This window comes from Meles meles, chromosome 18 (assembly GCF_922984935.1).
Source record: "Meles meles chromosome 18, mMelMel3.1 paternal haplotype, whole genome shotgun sequence".
NCBI classification, from domain to species: Eukaryota; Metazoa; Chordata; class Mammalia; order Carnivora; family Mustelidae; genus Meles; species Meles meles.
In genome coordinates this window covers 57830271-57852870 of record NC_060083.1, presented here as the reverse complement: position 1 = coordinate 57852870, position 22600 = coordinate 57830271, and the positions used below count along the sequence as shown (strand labels likewise).

Genomic DNA, 22600 nt, shown 5'->3' with positions numbered 1-22600 from the left:
CCGGAGCCCAAAGGGTAGTTCAGACTAGAATAAGTCAGGACCCTCATCACCTGTGCCCCGGGGAGGGTATAGAACCAGGTAGAAAGACAGGACATCTCTGACTCTAGCCCAGGGCCTCAGCTTTATTGAGAAGCAGTGCCCACATGGCTCTTCTGAAATTCATACTCCCTGGAAGAGGTCGATAGATCCAGTGCCCCCTCCCGACCACGGTCAGCTGACATGGAACTTGGTATGGTGACACCTGGCGATGCTTCCCCTTATTGCCCAGGAGTGAGGGAAGCAGCTCTTTCAAGGACTCCCTGGGATCCGTGCCAGCAAGGTCTAAGGGAAGGTGGCTGAGGGGATGGGAAACAAGGAGGCAGAGGGGCGAGGACCAAGAAGATGGGCAGAAATGGGCAGGAGGTTGGGATGGGAGGGTCTATCTTGCAGCGCAAGGAGAGAAGTCTGCCCTTGGCTCTTGCCTGGCCTCCCGTTAGCAGCATCAATTGTCGTCTTTAACATATTGTCTAAATTGAACTATCAATACAATCATAGGGCTGCCCTGACTTAAATGTTCATCCTGCTATTTCTGCATGTGTCTTATTCGAACTAAACACGAGGGAATTAACTTTGTGATTCAGGAATCAATTTCCTAGACCAATTAATTATGCCCTATGACCACTTGCATATCCAAAAGTTGATTCCTGAGCACGTCCACGAGCTGTGAGCACACAGAGCAGGGGTCTGTCCCAGTGTCCTAGATAAGCTGGTGCCCATGGGGACACTGTCAGAGAGTAGGGACACCTGAGGCTCCAGGTGCAGGCAGGCCGGGGAACTCTTCATCCTCCAGGCTAACACTGGGACCCAAGTCAAGAACTTACCTCTTCCCACTCTCAAATAGCCCAGAATGTTTGTAACCCTACTTGGACATCCCTCTTTTCTTCAGACTCTTGAGAGTTTCACAAAACAAAAGTCTCCCAGGTGTTTTTAAGCCTCACAGAGACCCTAAAGCCAAAGAGGAATAAAGCAGATACTTCTGATTCCAGACCAAGGAAAGGCACTAACATTTGCCTGTAACTTGGTCTTTCCTTCATCACTATTTCCCTCGCAAAACGCAGACCCAGTTCACGTGGGGATGGTCCCCATGCTCTTCCATGCTCAGCCTGCTGACATCCTGGCTGTTTTCTCTGTGTCTCTCTGTAGCAGCCCCTTGAAACACCTGCATTCCACCAACTCTAGGAGATGTCCTGGGAGGTCACGCTGCGGGTGAGAGGAACTGATGAGGTTTTGCATCTTCCTGTTGAGTCCTCACATGGATCTTCCTGAATGAGGTCCTCGTGTGCAGGCTTGGGGTTGAAGAAGTCAGTTGCCACAGGGTCAGATACACACGTGTGTCCGTGAGGGTTCTCTGGACAAACAGAACCAGTAGGAGAAGCATGCCTGTGAAGAGTTCATTAACGGAAGAGGCTCCCACGGTGATGGGAGCTGAGGAGCACCCAGGAGAGCTGGTGGTGAAATCCATTCTGAGTTCAAGGGCCTGCGAGCCCGGAGTACAGAGGGTGGGAAGAGATGGACGTCCCAGCTGAAGCCATCAGGCAGCAAAGGGCGAATTCCTCCTTCCTCTGCTGGTCATCCACTTCTACTCAGACCCTCAACAGATTGGACTGGATGAGGCCCACCCACCCCAGAGAGGGCACCTACTTCACTGAGTCCACGGATTCAAATGCTCCTCTCCTCCAGAAACGTGCTCCCAGACACACCCAAGATCATCTTCCATCTGAGCAGTCCGTGGACAGTTAACCCATACCGTGAATCATCACACCGCAGACTCAAACCTGAAGTCAAATTTCTGTTGTAATTGCTCTGTGCACCTGGTGGGTCTTCCAACTTCTCCGCTCAGCCACGAGCTGCAGAAACTCAAGTTTTTAAAAAAGGAAGATGCAATGGGAAGTGAAAGAGAGAAGGAAGAAGAAGGTGGTGGGTTGAGACGACTGAAGAAACCCTGAGTCCCTGTCAAGTTTCTCAAATTGTGTTACAATGGCCACCAGCTGCCTGACAAACCCTCTCATTCTGCAGACCCTCTCCTGGGTCTGGAGATGGTGCTTCTCCCTCTTGCTGGTTGCTGGCCACTCTCTGCCTGCCAGCATCATGGTCTTTGGGAAAGGCACTTGAGCCGTCAAACCAGAGGAATCTGCATTCCATCCTGATATCATCACTCAAGATATGCTTCTGCTTAGGTTATTGGTGCCTGAGATTTAGGCAGGGTAACTAGTTGTGGGGAAGATTATGGAAACACTTTTCTGTGTGACAGAAAACCAATGAACATCTATACCCCCCACCCAAATCAAGCAAAGTTTCAGAGGTATACTTTCGTGTTTTGATGTTTGGTTTTTAAAAATCTTTTATTGGCGTGTCACAGGGAAACTGGAAATTGCACAAATATAAATACATAGATATCTGATATTTTTAGGAATCAAATCCTTTCACAGCCTCCACTTGGACCAGATACCCACATCCCTGGACAGGGGTCCTCTGTATTGTGTCAGGGTGGGTGTGTGATCCCCAGATATGGCAGAAACAATGGCACACGACCTCCAAGGATAAATCATAAATATGATGTGCCTTGCTCTTCTTGGATTACTCTCTGTGGGAGAAACTGGATGCCCCACCATGCAGACACTCGAGCAGTTGTATTGGGTGAGGAGCTAAGGACTCCTGCTTACCCAAAGTGGACACGTCACCTCTGAAGCAGATCCTTCTGGCCAGTCCAGCCTTCCAATGAGTATAGCCTGGTCAACATCTTGACCACAATGTTGTGAAAGAGACACGCTGAGCCACAACCACCCAGATAAGACACTCTTATTAGATTTGTGACTTTCAGGAAGTGTGAGATAATGAATATTTATTGTTCCAGCCACCAAGTTTTGGGGAATTTGTTATACCACCATAGATATTGCATCTCGTTGGACCACAGTTGTCTAGGGCCATGTCTGCAGCCAATTTTGTGTTTATTCATTCACTCAATCACTCATTCACTCCTTCTGTGAACAGTTATCAGAAGCCGACCATTGGTCACAAAGTGCAGTTGGGCACTGGCTTCTTGTGTGATGAATGAAGCAGACCCAGAATGCTGCTATGATATGAGCTCTATCCCAGTGGGGGAGATTCACAGAACCACGCAAGGAAACTTACGTACAAGGTTTGGTGAACGATGGAGGAATCAAACACGGGTTTGTGATTGAGACAACAGCGTGACCCTAGGAAGAGTGATCGGGGAAGCCTTTCTAAGGGAGTAGGTCCAAGGTGAAATCTATAACGTAAGATGGAAGAAGCAGTGAGAAAAGGTGGAAAGAGGATCCAAGGAGAGGGACAAACAGATGCTAAGTCCCTGGGGATGGGTGGGCTCTGTGGCTAGAGCATTGAGCACATTGGCAAAGGGGAGCAAGATAGAAATGCAGAACCCAGCAGTGGCTGGGCCACAGACCATGTAAACCAAGCAAGGGCAGAGACTGGGTGGGGAATTGTAGTGTTGGGACAAAGAGTGTACTGGCTACTCCTGAGTATTATTGAAGAGCTCTCTTGGTAATGAGTGGAAGGACGGAGGACAAGGCACGAGGGGACTGGGAGGAATAGGGATGTCACCATTGTCCTGAGAGGAGAGAGGATTGCTGTAATGCCAGGAGGAAGAGAGGCTATGGGAGATGGAGATGCTAGAAGAAATATTAATGGGGAGGGGCAGAGAGACGAATATTTGGTAACGGATCTGACTGCAATAACTCTGGGAATATTGTGGCCTTAGATTGGGATAAGATAGTGTGGGGGAGGAGCAGATCTGGGCAGAGAGTGTTTAGGGGGAAATCGATAGATGTGATTGAGCATGACAAGCTTGAGGAGTTGGCATAACCCAGGCAAGATGTTGGGTCCTGCACCATGACCTGCCTCCCTACCATTTCCAGTGTAAACTCACACCAAACCCATCATGTCATGAGAATTAGCCACCCTGAGTTAGGACAGACCCACCTCCCCACCTCCCGGCAAGGACCATCCCCCAACTCTACACCTTGTAGAGGCCCCTGGTCATCATGTGAACCCAAAATGGACACCGGCAGTCAGTGCTTTGTCAGACCACCCTCTTGATACACAACGGCCCTTTGTACCACTGGATGGAGAGGAGAAGCCCAGTCTCAGCATCACATGTCCCCAACGTACCACCAGCTCCTTAAATCTCCGGACTTTCTTGTCTGTTGTCAGTCCTCTGCCCCGAGAGTCACAGTAGAGTGGACTTTGCAAAGAAGAAAGAGTCAAAGTGAGGTGCGCACGGGGTTGGTGATGGCCGTTCCATGTCCATTTTTCAGAACAGGAAAACACACAGGAAGGAAGAAAGTCTGGGGATTTGTACCCTGGTTAGAAACCCAGCACCCAGTTGGAATCTTTGAAGGCATCAGAGGTCACAGTTCCAACTTGTGTGGCCAAGGTGAGCAGGGGTCCCATGGGGACTGTGGCTGCTCAGAGCTGCAGGCTGGGGGGTCCTAACACCACTGTGGTCACCACTGATGCCTGAGAGGATGGGCAGTTGGGAGCTCCACCCCAGACATGATCTCTCCTGACCAAAAGGAAATGACATGTCATAGGGGTGGGGACATTCCCCAGAGGAAATGCTCACAGTGTTGCTCCACTGTAAGGGGCACGTATGGATGGTGAGAGGAGCAGATATTGGCTGCGGAAGGGGTCGGCAATCCCAGTCCAGTCCTGGACCAGGAGCTGTCTTGTCATCGGGATTGAGTGGGTCTGGGGCACCAGGTCCAGGATTCTGCCTCAGCCCTTTCTGCTTCTGTCCCGCAGTTTCCTGCACCCCAACCAGCTTGAGTCGGCGTGGAAGAAGATTGTGAGAACAAGCACAGGCAGGACGAGGAAGCAAAGCGGCCCCAGAAAGCAGAAGTGGGCCCTGCAGAGAGGACCCTCTGTGAGGAGGCTTGAAATTGTCCCCCGCCAGGAGCCTGGCATTGCTGTGGGTGACGTCTGTGCTGCAGACATGACCCCAGAGGACGGGAGGCCGTGGCTGCCTGCAGCGCTGCTCCTTCTGCAGTTCCCAGGTGAGCGGGGCTGAGCTGGGCAGGGAAGTCTGCCCTGAGTGGGAAGGAGGGAGACAGGGGGACGAGGGTGTGAGGCAGCCCAAGGGGAGGAGGAGGATGTGGGTGGGAGGACGGAGAGCAGAGAAGATTCTCAGATCAACCAGCACTTCCTCAGCAGTGACCAGGAGGATTCAGTGCATCAGCGGGTGAGTCGTGTCCTCTGTGCCAGAAAGAGCGGCCCTGACAAGAGGGGAGGCCAGTGACCAGCATTACTGTAGAGTCACAGTCAGAAATGATGTCTCCGTGCATCACACACACACACACACACATGCACACACACCAAGGACACACTCTCCTTGTGCCACGCTGTGAGTAGGGAGCTACAGCCATTCCCTCTGGTCTCAGGAAAGGCCTGTCTCCTGCCAAGGCCTCCTCCAGACCCTGAGGGCCCTTCAGGGACTCAACAGTCAACTTGACCTCAGATCCCCTTGACCCAGGCCAATGTGGTAAGGGGTCACACTCGGCTGTGTTTTCCAGGTTGTTGGTCTCTGCGTGTCCCCATCTCCGTGATGGGCACCGTGGGGGGATCCGTGAGCGTGCAATGTCAGTACGAGGAGGAATTCAGAGAGAATGCCAAGTACTGGTGCAGGAGCCCATGTGTGTGGACTATGGTAAAGACCAAAAGGGCAGACAGAGAAGTGAGGAAGGGCCGTGTGTCCATCAGGGACCATCCTGCAAACCTCACCTTCACAGTGACCTTGGAGAGCCTCACAGAGGATGATGCCGGGACATACCAGTGCGGGATCGATACATCAGTCCTCCAAGGATATTTGCTCGACCTCACCTTCCCAGTTGTGTTGTCTGTGGATCCAGGTGAGCTGTGCACACCCCTGCCCCCACACCAGCACCAGGGCTGCCTGAGACTGGGACTGATCATCCCGACCCCAGCAGGAACGCGGGGGGACGTGGGGTAGAACAGCGGGGTGAGGATGCAGTGGGTGACGCAGGACACCAGGGGTGTGTCCATGGTTGTGCGTATGCGTAGGCGTGTTGTGTCTGTGTGTATGTCCATGTGTGTCTAGGTCTGTGTGCAGGTGTTGTGTTGTTTGTACACTCACACAAGCACATGCACACCTCTGGCTGACCTCCGCGTGCCCCGCCCTGACACACTCTCACACCTAAAGCTCTCCCAGCGTGGGCCGTGCGAATGGCCCTAGTCTGGGGACAACTGTCTGCCTTCCTGTCCTGCCAAGGGTCCTGTCCTCGCTGAAGGTGTCCTGAGCCTCTTCCTGGACGTCTCTCTGTCCTCCCAATAGGGAACGGGACCTTAGGGCACTGGTTCCTCTCCCTTACTGGCTGCCCAGGACCCCGGGGCTCTAACAGGACATCACTGTGTCCTGGATGGCTCCTGAGCACCAGCCTCACAGCTGTAATCCTGGGAGTCTGCAACAACCTCGACAGGGGCCCAAGAAGGAGCCCCAGACCATGATGTGGGGCTTCTGTGAGCATTTGGGGAACAGCCTGCCCCTCCCCCCTGACCCTCCCCAGCCTCCTCTGGCAACTTGTCCCAGGAAACCCAGAAAAAAACCTGAAAGCTCCCCCCAGACAAAGGAGAAAAATGGGTTCTCAGGTCCTATGGCCCCAAACATATTTCCATGTGCTGCAAAGAATTCTTCCTTTCTAGAGCCCTGATTTTGTTTCCTGAGAACCTCCTGGAGTTCATCCTTCTAAGTGTTTAGGTTTCTACCTTGTGTTCTTATTTCTCATGTCCCTGATTCCCCTGTGGTGTTGTCCTTCTTGTAACTCTTCATCTCTCTCACATGGGGCATTTCCCTTCCAGGCCCCTTGTGGGTTCCTATTTAACAGTGAGGAGCTGAGTGTCCTCGGACACCACCGCCTGGAAGAGAAAGACCATTGTTCAGCTGGTCTCAGAACAGGGAACTTTCTGTGTGGTGCCCTGGGTCTGTGTCTGTCTCACTAGATCTTTCTTTCTGTCTATCCTTCTGTCCTGTGGCCACCCATGTTCACAGTTCTGGCTGAGAGTTCGGGGCCTGAGTGCACTGAGCGCAGGACCCATCATTCAGTGTGGACTCTGCTGAGCGCCCTGTTTCATGGTCCTCACTCCAGACATCAGCCCTGCCTGAGGACCCGGCCCCCGGCCCCAGCTTTGGATCAATCTCTACAGAGGAAACTCAGCCCATCCTCTGCCAGGGGAAACCAGGGGTAGGGTGCCTGAGCCCAGAGCCCTGAGCTCCTTCCACACACTGTCCCATGCTCTGTTGGGAGGATGTTCTGCCTCTGAAATTCCCCACCTGGCCAAGGTGCACCTGCAGAGGGGACCAGGGAGCCTGAAGTTCGAGGCAGGACTAGGTGTGGCTGTGGGCAGATGTGGCGCCCAGACACCTGTCGAAATGGCCTGAGGGACCAGGACTATGTGAGTCGGAGGCAACAGGTGACAGAGAATGGGAGACCCTGGGGGAGGACAGCAGGACTGACTTGTGCTCTCCCCCCCGCAGCCAGCACTGCAACCCCCAGCTCTGTGAGGCCCCCCAGTGCTCCAGGTCTTCACAGGACACTGCCAGCTCCCACATGGGACACTGCGACCCAGCAGGAGTCCTCCACTTCCAGCCAACATCCTGGGTAAGGGACTAGCAGCTGGAGACCTTTGACACCTGGGTGATTTCTGGGGAACATGGAGGACAGAGCTGTGTGGGTGTGACTGTCGTGGCCTCCGTCCTGCTTTATTTACCAATTCCACACCTAACGGTGGAAGTCCTACCATGTGCCGGGGCGCACTTCTAGAGACACAACCCTGGGCCACCGAGACACAGTCCTGCTCTGAAAAAGCTGGGAAATTCACACAGTGGACAACTCAACCTGAGAACAGATGGGTCAGGGAGAGCATGTGCAGCAGAGTGATGGGGGTGGGAATGCCCTTCCATACACAATGATCAGGGAGTCCTGGCCAGTGAGAGGACATTTCCCTGGAGACCTGTAGGATTGGGGGAGCCGGCACTCAGGTATCTGCAGAAATCCGGCTCCAGGAAAAGGGAAGACAAGTGCCAGTGTTGTGCAAAGGGGGCCTTCAGGACGTCGCCCAGGCCAGGTGCTCTGGGGTCCCCTGAGCTCTCTTCCCTGCTCCCTCCCAGGCCCTCACTGGAGAGTCATCCTATTGCAGACCAGGCCACAGAGGGAGAGGAGAGGTGAGTGGGGTCATTCATTCCCTCCATCATTAACCTCTGAATCTCAAGGCTAAGGTTTGGAGGGACCACACAGTGACAGATGGACCCTGGGACTAAAGCAAACACTTCATTCCCTCCTGGGAACTACTGGTTATGGGAGAGCAGACATTAGACAAGCAACCCAGCACTGATTTCTAGTCCGTAGACAGGGTCACTGCCCATGGGGAGGGATTCGATAGAACTTTTTTCCTGGGCCAGGTCCTGCCTGCTTCCTGGGGTCTCCTAATGTCACTCCAATAGCCAGGCCTTCTCCATGTCCACATCATGTCTCAAGGGCAATTGTTAGCCTGAAGGTCACAGAAGTGGTCTAATGATGGGGTGTCCCAGGACATGGACCAACGTGGACCTGATTTCCTTCTGGACTGCTGGGGCCTCAGGACATGAGCACAGGGACAGAAGGAAAGTGGAGGGTACCAGGGCATTTCCCTGAAGATGGGGCTCACTGCCTGTCACCGTGTCCCCCACAGGTCCCTACTGAGCAGCATCTACTTTCCTCTCCTTCCTGGTCTTCCTGGAGGTGCCCCTGGTCCTGAACATGCTTAGTGCTATCCTCTGAGGGAACAGGCCTCAGAGGGGATCTGATGGGAGGGGGCATCAGCCTGATAAAGCCAGTAACACCAACTGCCCATTAATTCATAGGAAGATGGTGTGCGTGGGAAGACAGTGGGCATGATGAAGGGAATCCAGATTCACTGAAAACAAATGACAAAGAGTCTGTTTGGGTTTGGATTTCCTCAAATCAGATGGAGAGACAAGGACTTAGGTGCAATTAGTTTATGGAATGGGGATCCCAGGAAGCAGAGGAAGGGATCAAGGAGGTGGGTAAAGCCAATGAAGTGTGCTTTGATGGAGGAGCTATCACAGGGCAGCTGGGCTCCGTCACTGGGCATCCTCGGATGTGCTGTGTAGGATGCCCCCCAGTCTGTCCCGCCGAGCCATGAGGAAGCTGAGGCAGTGATCAACATCCATCTGTCCTCATGATGGAGAAGATGGTGGGGCTTCCTGTTTCTCAGAGAAAATGAGGGAAGTCCCCTGATCTAGAGAGAGTACTGTAGGCAAAGAGCCTTCTTATATTCTCACAGAGAGATGAGGGAAGGCCCCTCATCTGGAGAAAGAGTATGGCAGGCAGACGGGCCCTCCTGGGGACATGGATTCTGTGCCATATGTGGCGCGTTGTGCTCAGCAAGCTGAGCTCTCCTATAGCTAAAGAGAGTCCTCAGGCAAAGAGGTGAGGAGCTGGAGGGGGAAACCACTGGCCGGTCCAAGACTGTCCACAGCTGGCCCGGAGTTCAAATGGGGAAAGAGGATATGAGCCAGGGTGCCAAGTGGGTGTGCAAGAGGGTCCCAGTGTGACCTTGGTGAGGACCTCAGCCAAACCACAGGCTGAGAGCCAGGCGAGGGTCTGGCGAGGTGGAGAGCTTCTAGAAAGGTCCCGTGTGGGGAGGGGACACAGCACTTGTGAGGAGCTGGCATGGGGACAGTTACTAGGATGGGCAGGTGAGGGGACTGGCCATGAGCTGAGCTTGGGGTGCTCACTCCTGGACGCTGATGGAGGTTATTGAGCAGTTTCAGCAGAAGAGCTTCTCCAACAATCATATTGAAGTTGAGTCCAGACTAGTTGAGAGAGGAGAGCTTTTATAAGGGAGCATTTCGCCCTCAAAATCTGTCCCCGCAGGAGGAAGTGAGTATTGAGGGTTGTGGGTTCAGAGAGCTGTTTCTGGGAGCCAGAGCCTCCTGGGTGTCCTCTTCTCCCTTTTTCTCCATTCCTCACCACCACATCCTCATGTGTCTGCTGTGTCCTGATGCTCAAGGTTAAGTCTTGACGGGACGACAGGAGACTGGGGCCCTCGGTGCTGGTCCATGCAGCCTTGAGGCTGATATTGATTTCTGAGGCCACAGGACTTGAGCACAAAGGCAGGTGGGGGCAGAGCCTGGGCCTCGTGTCCAGGAGGAAACTCCTGCCAGTCACCGTGTCCCTCCTACAGGTCCCTGCTCGGCAGCGTCCACTTCCTGCTCCTCATTCTGCTGAAGGTGCCCCTGTTTCTGATGATGCTCAGTGCCGTGCTCTGGGTCAACAGGCCTCAGTGGGCAATTTGTGGGCACCAGAGTCAGCCTGATGAAGACAACCTTCAGCCTTCTTTGCCCATCCATATCCTGTCCAGGGACAACACCACTTAGACTAGAAGAGGAAGAACTTCTGGCCCCAGACCTGTCTCCTCTCCCCTTATTGCCAAAAACTGGTAACAAACGAATCATTCAATACTTGAAGAAGCAATGAGATCCATTACACACACAAGTCGATGTGCGTGGCGTTTTGCTGGGGAGAATGGGGGAGGGACGCCCTAGGACTCCTAACTCGTGAGCAGAGAACACCAAGCACAGCCCAGGTGACCAGAGAGCCCGAGGTGAGGGAAGGCCTGCTTTTCAATGACCTTGTCCTCTTGAGAACGCCCAGTGCAGGCTCTCAACGCAACGTTCCTTCCTTTCTACAACCACTCACCAAATATTCACCAAGAACCCCTGTGGCACCACACTTATTTCTAGGTGCTGGGAAGAAAGCAATCAACAAAACGAGGCCTTTCTATGCTAATGGGTGCTTTTGAAAACTCAATAAAGAATATTGTTTTATAAGAAGAAGTGTCATAAGGAGGAATGGATGAGAGTTCAATGAATGGGGTGACAGAGGACAGGAGTAGACTCTTTCATTATGATGATGATGATGAGGATGATGATGATGAGGATGATGATGATGGTTCAGTTAACCACTGTACAGCAAGCACATCATTAGTTTTCGATGTAATGCTCAGTGATTCATTAGTTGCATAGAGCACCCAGTGCTCATCACAACGCGTGCCCTCGATTATACCCACCACGCAGCTACTCCATTCCCCCACCCACATCCCCTCGAAAACCCTAGGTTTGTTTCCCAGAATCCATATTCTCTCATGATTTGTCTCCTGTTGGGTGAGAGCCTCAGGCAGTTGAGGGAGGGAAAGTAGAAGGTCTGAACAAAGGCAAAGCTCAGGCCAGGGGAGGGTCCTGAGAGGCCAGTGGGCAGGACTCTGGGGGTAAGGTAGATGGATAGGCAAGGCAAGCAGATGGAATCCAGCAAAGAATTATGCACCGTGACGGAGTGAGGTTTGTTCCAGGTAGAGAAGGCTGGTTCAACGTTGAAAACTGAATCACTGTAATCCACCATACTAAAGTAAGGAGGAGAAAAATCATAGGATCATATCAAATGATGCTGGAAAAGTGTATGACCAACTCTTATACCCACTCATGATCAAAAAGAAACTTATAAAAATATGAGCATTTTCAAGAAGGAATCTCTTAACTTTAAGAAGGAATAAGAAGGAATTTCCTCGACTTGATGAAGATCACCTAAAGGAAAAATACAGCTGACATTATTGTTAGTGATCAAAAACTGAGTTTTCCCTGTAAGATCCTGAGCAAGGCAGAGATGCCCACTCTCACCATATAGTCATCTTAGCCATGGCAATTATGGCCATTGCAGTAGGTCAGATAAAGAAATAAGGTCATAGAGAATGGAGAAGAAGAATAAAGCTGACCCTGTTTGCAGATGACATAATTGTCTATGTAGAAAATCTCAAGCAATCTACCACACCTCATAGAACTAAGAGGTGAGTTCAGCAGGTCATGGGATACAAGATGAACACACATCAGTCAATCACATGTCCATATACTAACAAGTGAACTTATGGAAACCTGAAATAACATGCATTCCATTTACACTTACTCCAAAGAAAATGAAATGATTAGGTACAAGCATAACCAAATATGTCCTGGATATGGATGCCCCAAATGACAAAAGGCTGATGTCGGAAATCAAAGAAAATGTATATAATTTAAAGGCCTTTCTCCGTAAACCTGAGCTCTCATCTATCTGTCTGAAAACCAAATATCCTTTCTTCCATGGGGCTCCAGAATTTCCATGAGCTCTGGCCCTCTGTCTGGAAAGATCTGGAGGAATCATGACAGGCCTTGATACTCGACTACAAAAGACAGTTCTGTTTTTTAGCTTTTGAACTTAAGTTCAGTTCATTAACATATACTGTATTTGAGATTCAGAGGTAGGAGTTAGTGAGTCGTCAGTCTTACATCACACCCAGGTCTCATTACATCACGTGCCTTCCGTAATGTCCATCACCCAGTTACCCCATCCCCCCAACCCACCTCGTTCAGCAAACCTCAGTTTGTTTCCTATGCTCAAGAGTCTCTTATGTTTTGCACAAAAGGCATTTCTAGTCCCCAACCTCCAGGATGAGGATGAAGGTAATACCCAGAGCACACTTGTGGCAGTTCTTCAAGCCACCAATAGATGGCGATCGTGACCATTTCGCAAACTTGTGGGCAGCCCCTTCTTCAAGTACTTAAAAAGAATTCTCTAACAGGATTGCTTCTCTGCTGTTAGGTCCGCTGGGATGATTCAAATACTCTGATCCTGGCCACCCCAGGCGTTAGAACTAGACCCACTGTATCCTGGGTCTGGTTGACCTAGATGACCTTTCCTCCTCCGGCTCAGCCCTACAGTCGGCTTCCCTCCGCAAGCACCATGCTGCTCACCAGCTTGAGCTGTCTCCCTTGGGCTCAACTAGAGGTGGACCCAGACATTCACAGGTCCAGAGCTCGAGATGCAACCAGGGGTCCGGAGCCCAAAGGGTAGTTCAGACTAGAATAAGTCAGGACCCTCATCACCTGTGCCCAGGGGAGGGTATAGAACCAGGTAGAAAGACAGGACATCTCTGACTCTAGCCCAGGGCCTCAGCTTTATTGAGAAGCAGTGCCCACATGGTTCTTCTGGAATTCATACTCCCCGGAAGAGGTCGATAGATCCAGTGCCCCCTCCCGACCACGGTCAGCTGACATGGAACTTGGTATGGTGACACCTGGCGATGCTTCCCCTTATTGCCCAGGAGTGAGGGAAGCAGCTCTTTCAAGGACTCCCTGGGATCCGTGCCAGCAAGGTCTAAGGGAAGGTGGCTGAGGGGATGGGAAACAAGGAGGCAGAGGGGCGAGGACCAAGAAGATGGGCAGAAATGGGCAGGAGGTTGTGGTGGGAGGGTCTATCTTGTAGCGCAAGGAGAGAAGTCTGCCCTTGGCTCTTGCCTGGCCTCCCGTTAGCAGCATCAATTGTCGTCTTTAACATATTGTCTAAATTGAACTATCAATACAATCACAGGGCTGCCCTGACTTACATGTTCATCCTGCTATTTCTACATGTGCATGTGTCTTATTCGAACTAAACACGAGGGAATTAACTTTGTGATTCAGGAATCAATTTCCTAGACCAATTAATTATGCCCTATGACCACTTGCATATCCAAAAGTTGATTCCTGAGCACGTCCACGAGCTGTGAGCACACAGCGCAGGGGTCTGTCCCAGTGTCCTAGATAAGCTGGTGCCCATGGGGACACTGTCAGAGAGTAGGGACACCTGAGGCTCCAGGTGCAGGCAGGCCGGGGAACTCTTCATCCTCCAGGCTAACACTGGGACCCAAGTCAAGAACTTACCTCTTCCCACTCTCAAATAGCCCAGAATGTTTGTAACCCTACTTGGACATCCCTCTTTTCTTCAGACTCTTGAGAGTTTCACAAAACAAAAGTCTCCCAGGTGTTTTTAAGCCTCACAGAGACCCTAAAGCCAAAGAGGAATAAAGCAGATACTTCTGATTCCAGACCAAGGAAAGGCGCTAACATTTGCCTGTAACTTGGTCTTTCTTTCATCACTATTTCCCTCGCAAAACGCAGACCCAGTTCACGTGGGGATGGTCCCCATGCTCTTCCATGCTCAGCCTGCTGACATCCTGGCTGTTTTCTCTGTGTCTCTCTGTAGCAGCCCCTTGAAACACCTGCATTCCACCAACTCTAGGAGATGTCCTGGGAGGTCACGCTGCGGGTGAGAGGAACTGATGAGGTTTTGCATCTTCCTGTTGAGTCCTCACATGGATCTTCCTGAATGAGGTCCTCGTGTGCAGGCTTGGGGTTGAAGAAGTCAGTTGCCACAGGGTCAGATACACACGTGTGTCCGTGAGGGTTCTCTGGACAAACAGAACCAGTAGGAGAAGCATGCCTGTGAAGAGTTCATTAACGGAAGAGGCTCCCACGGTGATGGGAGCTGAGGAGCACCCAAGAGAGCTGGTGGTGAAATCCATTCTGAGTTCAAGGGCCTGCGAGCCCGGAGTACAGAGGGTGGGAAGAGATGGACGCCCCAGCTGAAGCCATCAGGCAGCAAAGGGCGAATTCCTCCTTCCTCTGCTGGTCATCCACTTCTACTCAGACCCTCAACAGATTGGACTGGATGAGGCCCACCCACCCCAGAGAGGGCACCTACCTCACTGAGTCCACGGATTCAAATGCTCCTCTCCTCCAGAAACGTGCTCCCAGACACACCCAAGATCATCTTCCATCTGAGCAGTCCGTGGACAGTTAACCCATACCGTGAATCATCACACCGCAGACTCAAACCTGAAGTCAAATTTCTGTTGTAATTGCTCTGTGCACCTGGTGGGTCTTCCAACTTCTCAACTCAGCCACGAGTTGCAGAAACTCAAGTTTTTACAAAAGGAAGATGCAATGGGAAGTGAAGGAGAGCTGGAAGAGAAGGTGGTGGGCTGAGAAGACTGAAGAAACCCTGAGTCCCTGTCAAGTTTCTCAAATTGTGTTACAATGGCCACCAGCTGCTTGACAAACCCTCTCATTCTGCAGACCCTCTCCTGGGTCTGGAGATGGTGCTTCTCCCTCTTGCTGGTTGCTGGCCACTCTCTGCCTGCCAGCATCATGGTCTTTGGGAAAGGCACTTGAGCCGTCAAACCAGAGGAATCTGCATTCCATCCTGATATCATCACTCAAGATACGCTTCTGCTTAGGTTATTGGTGCCTGAGCTTTAGGCAGGGTAACTAGTTGCGGGGAAGATTATGGAAACTCTTTGCTGTGTGACAGAAAACCAATGAACATCTATACCCCCCACCCAAATCAAGCAAAGTTTCAGAGGTATACTTTCGTGTTTTGATGTTTGGTTTTTAAAAATCTTTTATTGGCGTGTCACAGGAGAATTGGAAATTGCACAAATATAAATACATAGATATCTGATATTTTAGGAATCATATCCTTTCACAGCCTCCACTCAGACCAGATATCTACATCCCTTGGCAGGGGCCCTCTATATTGTGTCAAGGGTGGGTGTGTGATCCCCAGATATGGCAGAAACAATGGTACACGACCTCCAAGGATAAATCATAAATATGATGTGCCTTGCTCTTTCTTGGATCACTCTCCGGGAGAAGCTGGATGTCACCTCATGAAGACACCGAAGCAGTTGTATTGGGTGAGGAGCTAAGGACTCCTGCTTACCCCAAGTGGACGTGTCATCTCTGAAGCAGATCCTTCAGGCCAGTCCAGCCTTCTAATGAGTATAGTCTGGTCAACATCTTGACCACAACATTGTGAAAGAGACACGCTGAGCCACAACCACCCAGATAAGACACTCTCAGATTTGTGACTCTCAGCAAGTGTGAGATAATAAATATTAATTGTTTTGAGCCACTACGTTCTGGGGGAATTTGTTAGACCACCATAGGTACCACATCTCATTGGACCACAGTTGTCTAGGGCCATGTCTGCCGCCAATTTTGTGTTTATTCATTCACTCAATCACTCATTCACTCCTTCTGTGAACAGTTATCAGAGGCCAACCATTGGTCACAAAGTGCAGTAGGCCACTGAGTCATTGTGTGAAGAATGAAGTAGACCCCAAATGCTGCGATGATATGAGGTCTATCCCAGTGGTGGAGATGCACAGAGACCACCAAAAGTAAACATATGACAAGATTCGGTGAACTATGCATGAAACAAACAGGGCTTGGACATTGAGACAACAGTGACCCCAGGAAGAGTGATCGAAGAGACATTTCTAAGGGAGTACATCCAAGGTGCAATCTAAAGAGTAGAAGGAAGAAGCAGTGAGATGAGGTGGGCAGAGGATCCAAGGAGAGGGACAAGCAGGTGCTAAGGCTCTGGGGAAGGGTGGGCGCAGTGGATAGAACATGGAGCACATTGTTTGGGGAAACACATAGAAATGCAGAACCGAGGAGTGGCTGGGCCACTCAGACCGTGTAAGACAAGCACAGAGAGTGGGTTTCATCTGAAGGACTTGGGACCAAGGGTGTACTGGCTACTTCTGAGTTTTGTTGCAGAGCTCTCTTGCTGATGAGTGGAACAGAGGGAGGACAAAGCTCAAGGGGACTGGGAGGAACAGGGATGGCACTATTATACTGAGAGGAGAGAGGATTGCTGTAATGTCAGGAGGAAGAGAGGGTATGGGCAGACGGAGATGCGAGAAGAAATATTAATGGGGAGGGGCAGAGAGAGGAATTCTGGATGACAGGGTCGGGTTGCAATAACTCTGAGAATGCTGTGGCCTTAGATCGGGATAAGATAGTGTGGAGGAAGAGCAGGTCTGGGCAGAGTGTTTAGGGGGAAATTGATTGACCTGGTTGTGTATGTCAAGTTTGAAGAGTTGGCATAACCCAGGCAAGATGTCAGGCCCTGCACTGTGACCCATCTCCATACCATTTCCAGAGTAAACTTACCCCAAACCCATCGTGTCATGAGAACAAGCCACTCTGAGTTAGGACAGACCCAACTCCCCACCTCCTGGCATGGACCATCCCCCAATTCTGCTCCTAGAAGAAGCCCCTGGTCACCATGTGAACCCAAAATGGACACCAGCAGCCAGTGTTTTGTCAGACCACCCTCTTCTTACACAATGGATCCTCTTACCACTGGATGGAGAGAAGAGGCCCAGTCGCAGCTTCACATGTCCCCAACGTCCCATCAGCTCCTTCAGTCTCTGGACCCTCTTGTCCATTGGCAGTCCTCTACCCTGAGAGTCACAGTAGGGTGGACATTCCAAACAAGAAGGAGTCAAAATGAGGTGCACATGGGATGGTGATGGCTGTTCCATGTCCATGTCTTGAGAACAGGGAAACACACAGGAGAGAAGCACACCTGGGGAATTAGTACCCTGGTTCGGAACCCAGAACCCAAATGGAACCTTTGAAAGCATCAGAGGTCACAGTGTCAACTTGTGTGGCCAGAGGAGAGCAAGGGCCTTACAGGGACTGTGGGTGCTCAGAGCTGCATGCTGGGGGTTCCTAACACCACCGTGGTCACCACTGATGCCTGAGAAGATGGGCTGCTGGGGGCTCCACCCCAGACATGGTCCATCCTGACCAGAAGGAAATGACACGTCACAGGGTTGCGGACATTCCACTGAGCAGGAAATGCTCCCATGTTGCTCCATTTGTGGGGCGAGTATGGACGGTGAGAGGAGCAGATGTTGGCTGTGAAAGGGGACGGCAATCACAATCCATTCCTGGACCAGGAGCTGTCATGACATCAGGATTGAGCAGATATGGTGCACCAGGTCCAGGACTCTGCCTCAGCCCTTGCTGCTTCTGTCTCCGAGCTTCCTGCACCCCAACCAGCTTGAGTCAGCGTGGAAGATTGTGAGACCAAACACAGGCAGGACGAGGAAGCAAAGAGGTCTCAGAAAGCAGAAGTGGGCCCTGCAGAGAGGACCCTCCGTGAGGAGGCTTGAAATTATCCCCCCTCAGGAGCCTGGCATTGCTGTGGGTGACGTCTGTGCTGCGGACATGACCCCAGGGGACGGGAGGCTGTGGCTGGCTGCAGCGCTGCTCCTTCTGCAGGTCCCAGGTGAGCGGGGCTGAGCTGGGCAGGGAAGTCTGCCCTGGGTGGGAGGGTGGGAGACAGGGGGATGAGGGTGGGAGGCAGGGGAGGGGAGGAGGACGTGGGAGGGAGGAGGGAGAGCAGAGAAGATTCTCAGATTGTCCGGCACTGCCTCAGCAGTGACCAGGAGGATTTAGTGCATAAAGCAGGTGAGTCGTGTCCATTATAGTGGACAGAACAGCCCTGAGTGGAGGGGCTCCTGTGACCACCGTTACTGTAGTGTCACAGTCAGAACAAGGTCTTGTTGCATCACACACACACACACATACACACACACACACACACACACACACACCAAGACACACCAAGGAAACCTTGGTCCACTCTGTGAGAAGGAAGGTACATCTGCTTTCTAATCTCAGAAGACCTGTCTCCTGCCAAGGCCTCCTCCAGACCCTGAGGGCCCTTCAAGGACTCAGTGGTCACCTTGACCTCACATCCCCTTGACCCAGGCCCATCCGGTGAAGGGTTACCCTCGGCTGTGTTTTCCAGGTTGTTGGTCCCTGCGTGGCCCCACCTCCGTGACGGGCCCCGTGGGGGGATCCCTGAGCGTGCAATGTCAGTACGAGGAGGAATTCAGAGAGAATGCCAAGTACTGGTGCAGGAGCCCATGCTTGGGGGATATTGTGGTGACCAAAGAAGCAGACATAGAAGTGAGGAAGGACCGAGTGTCCATCAGGGACCGTCCTGCAAACCTCACCTTCACAGTGACCTTGGAGAACCTCACAGAAGGTGATGCAGGAACATACCGGTGTGGGATCGATACATCATGGCTCCCAGAATATTTGCTCGACCTCACGTTCCGAGTTGTGGTGTCTGTGACCCCAGGTGAGCTGTGCACACCCCTCCCCCGACACCAGCACTAGGGCTGCCTGAGACTGGGGCTGGTCACCCTGACCCTGTCAGGAAAGTGGTGGGACATGGGATAGAAGAGCGGGGTGAGGATGGGGTGGGTGACACAGGACACTGGGGGTGTGCCTGTGTGTGTGTGTGTGTGTGTGTGTGTGTGTGTGGTGCATTCGGTCTGTGTATTTGTCTGTGTGTAAGTGTGTGTGCAGGTATTGTGTTGTCTGTACACTCACACAACCACATGTACACCTCAGGCTGACCTAAGTGTCTCAGTGTGCCCCGCCCTGTCACACTCTCATGCCTTAAAGCTCTCCCAGGGTGGGCAATGGGAATGGCCCTGAGTCTGGGGACAGCTGTCTGCCTTCCTGTCCTGACAAGGGTCCTGTCCATGCTGAAAGTGTCCTGAGCCTCTTTTTGGACGTCTCTCTGTCCTCCCAATAAGGAACGGGACCCTAGGGCTCTGGCTCCTCCCCCTTACTGGCTGCCCAGGACCCCAGGGCTCTAACAGGACATCACTGTGTCTTGGATGGCTCCTGAGCACCAGCCTCACAGCTGTGATGCTGGGGGTCTGCAGCAGTCTCGACAGTGGCCCAAGAAGGAGCCCCAGACACTGATATGGGGGTTCTGTTTCATGGTCCTCACTCCAGACAACAGCCCTGTCTGAGGATCCGGCTCCCAGTCCCAGCTCTGGATCAATCTCTACAGAGGAAAGTTCAGCCTATCCTCTGCCAGGGGAAACCGGGGCGGGGTGGCTGAGCCCAGAGCCCTGAGCTCCTTCCACACACTGTCCCATGCCCTGCTGGGAGGATGCTCTGCCTCTGAAATCGCCCATCTGGCCAGGGTGCACCTGCAGAGGGGGCCAGGGAGGCCGGAGTTCCAGGCAGGCCTGCGTGTGGCTGTGAGCGGATGTGGAGCCCCGACACCTGTCCAGATGGACTGAGTGACCAGGACTATGGGAGTCGAAGCCACACAGCTGACAGAGAGTGGGAGAACCCAGGGGAGGACAGCAGGACTGGCATCTGCTTCTCCCTCACCCAGCACCACAGCCCCCAACTTCAAGAGGGCCCCCAGCACCCTTGATGTGATTTGGAATATGGGTGAGGTTTGGTGGGGTGGGGTCCAGAGCTTACAACCAAGAAAGAATCCTTGAGACATCTTTGGTGCAAAATGGTGGTTTCATTAAAGCTCAGAGACAGGACCCCAGGGCAGAAAGAGCTGCTGCCTGGGGTTGTGAGGGATGGCTGATTGTATACTTGGAAGTTTGGGGAGGTAAGGAAAAGGGGAGGTTTCAGAAGGCTTTTCCTGTGTTAAAGAAGACTCACAGGATACTGGAGGCCTTGCCATTGTCAGTGTTAAGGTTCTTTTTCCCTCTAGGAAGGCATTGCCATGAAGACAGCTGGGAAGTTCCTGGAGGAGTGTCACCTGTCCCACCCAGGAGTACGGGAGGTGGGATTGTGGGGTGTCTGCTTGGCTTGTCCTCAGCCTGCCTTCTCCTCCCTCATCAATCCCAGGTCTTCACTCGACCCTGCCAGACCCCACATGGAAGACCACGACCTCTCAGGAGTCCCCCAGTTCCAGCCAACATCCTGGGTAAGGGGCTAGCCGCGGGAGACCTTTGACAGCTGGGTGATTTCTGGGGAACGCCGGGAGCTGAGGTGTGTGGGTGTGACTGTTGTGGCCTCGGTCCCACACTTATGTACCAATTCCACACCTCACTGTGGAAGTCCTACCATGCGCCAGGCCCTCTTCTAGGGATACAGCCCTGGGCCACCAAGACGCAGTTTGGCTCTGACAAAAGTTGGGAAATTCACACATTGAAGAAGTCAACACATTCATCAATAGAGGAAATGCCAGTTCCTGACGAGTGCTTGGGGAACAAGGTCAGATGGGTGGGGGAGAGCATGTGTGGGGAGTGATGGGAGGCGGGATTGTTCTTCAATACACAATGATCAGGGAGTCCTGGCTGGGGAGAGGACATTTCCTTGGAGACCTGTAGGATGGGGGGAGCCGGCACTCAGATATCTGCAGAAATTGGGCTCTGGGGCCAGTGAAGACTAGTGCCAGTGTTGTGCAAAGGGGTCCTTCAGGTCCCGGCCCAGGCCAGGTGTTCTTTGGGGCCCCTGCAGTCTCTCCCCTGCTCTCCACCCCACAGGCCCTCACCTAGGAGTCACCCTACTGAAGACCAGGCTTCTAAGGGAGAGAAGAGGTGAGTGCGGTCATTCGTTCCCTCCATCGTTAACCACTGAATCTCAAGGGTAAGGTTTGGAGGCACCACACAGGTGCCAGATGGACCCTAGGACTAAAGCAAACACTTCCAGTCCCTCATGGGAAATACTGGTGATGAGAGAGCAGACATTAGACGAGTAATCTAGTGCTGATTTCTAGTCCACAGATAGGATAAGCCCCAGTGGGGAGGGCTTAGATAGAACCCTTTTCCTAGGTTCTATCTAAGGTCCCACCTGCTCCCTGTGTTCTCCCTTATGTCACTCCAATAGCCAGGCCCTCTCCATGTTCAAAGTCCTGTCTCAAGGGCAATTGTTAGCCTGAGGGTCACGGGAGAATCTGTTATGTGGGGCTGTCCTGCCCAAGGACCCATCTGGGCCTGATCTCTGTGTGGACTGTTGTAGCCTCAGGACATGGGCACAGGGACAGAAAGAAAGTGGAAGGTACCAGGGCATCTCCCCGAGGACGTGGCTCACTGCCTGTCACTGTCCCCCACAGGTCCTTGCTCAGCAGCATCTACTTCTGGCTCCTGGTCTTCCTGGAGGTGCCCCTGGTCCGGAGCATGCTCAGTGAGGTCCTCTGAGGGAACAGGCCTCAGAAGGGATCTGGGGTGGGGAGGCGGCATCAGCCCAATAACTAAAATCAGTAACACCAATTGCCCATTGATGACCCGCCCAGGAACAAAGCCCATCTGATGAATGGGAATGGCGTTCTGACCAACACATCCAGCCACCGTCCTCATTTCATTCAGAATACTCTGTAAACTCTTTTGTAACTTCCTTGCAATCTTTTGTAGACAAAACGAATGTTCCCAATAAATACTCCTTACAGCCCAAATACTCTTCAACCCTTCGGTGCCCACCTCACAGCTTAAGTAATATACATCATTAATATTTCTGAAGTCCCAAGCTGCCCTCTGAGGAAACCAAGTATGAATCTTACATTCATGTTCTCCTTGTTTTCTTCATGGGTTTGCCATATATATGCATATATATTTTCCATCTATATACTTATATTTTTTAGCAGTCCCCAAGTTTACTTTTTTTTTTTAAAAAGATCTTATTTATTTGACAGAGAGACACAACAAAAGAGGGAACATAAGCAGGGGGAGTGGGAGAGAGAGAAGAAGGCTTCCTGCTGAGCAGGAGCCTGATGTGGGGCTCGAACCCAGGACCCTGGGATCATGACCTGAGCTGAAGGCAGACGCTTAACAACTGAGCCACCCAGGCGCCCCTCCCAAGTTTACTTTTATTTTTACTTTTTCCAGCTTTATTTAGGTATAACTGATACATAACATTATGTGAGCTGAAGGTGTAGGTCTTGTTGATTTGATGCATATATATTGTGAACTGATTACTACTGAGGTGTTAGCTAACATCACCATCACACCACATCACTCCCATTTCTTTTTTGTGGTGAGAACATCTAATATGTATTCTCTTAGCAGCTTTCAAGTATATAACAGA

At 51.9% G+C, this 22600-nt stretch overlaps 2 protein-coding genes across 3 annotated transcripts; both read left to right on the top strand.

The window, feature by feature from the left end:
- Positions 1 to 4676: 4676 nt before the first annotated feature.
- Positions 4677 to 10536, top strand: LOC123929333 (CMRF35-like molecule 6). 2 transcript variants are annotated; one of them, XM_045984877.1, is made up of 5 exons: positions 4677 to 5072; positions 5589 to 5924; positions 7568 to 7691; positions 8201 to 8254; positions 10279 to 10536. In XM_045984877.1, the coding sequence occupies exons 1-5, from the start codon at positions 5012 to 5014 to the stop codon at positions 10469 to 10471; spliced, it is 768 nt and encodes a 255-aa protein (XP_045840833.1). In that variant the 5' UTR covers positions 4677 to 5011; the 3' UTR covers positions 10472 to 10536. The 2 variants fall into 2 exon arrangements, with proteins under 2 accessions (XP_045840833.1, XP_045840834.1); XM_045984878.1 differs by lacking the exon at positions 8201 to 8254.
- A 7094-nt stretch (positions 10537 to 17630) lies between these two features.
- Positions 17631 to 21981, top strand: LOC123929791 (CMRF35-like molecule 6). The gene is made up of 5 exons (XM_045985849.1): positions 17631 to 18029; positions 18555 to 18890; positions 20423 to 20501; positions 21064 to 21117; positions 21633 to 21981. Exons 1-5 carry the CDS (start codon positions 17969 to 17971, stop codon positions 21715 to 21717), a joined length of 615 nt encoding a protein of 204 aa, XP_045841805.1. The 5' UTR covers positions 17631 to 17968; the 3' UTR covers positions 21718 to 21981.
- The last annotated feature ends 619 nt before the right edge of the window (positions 21982 to 22600 follow it).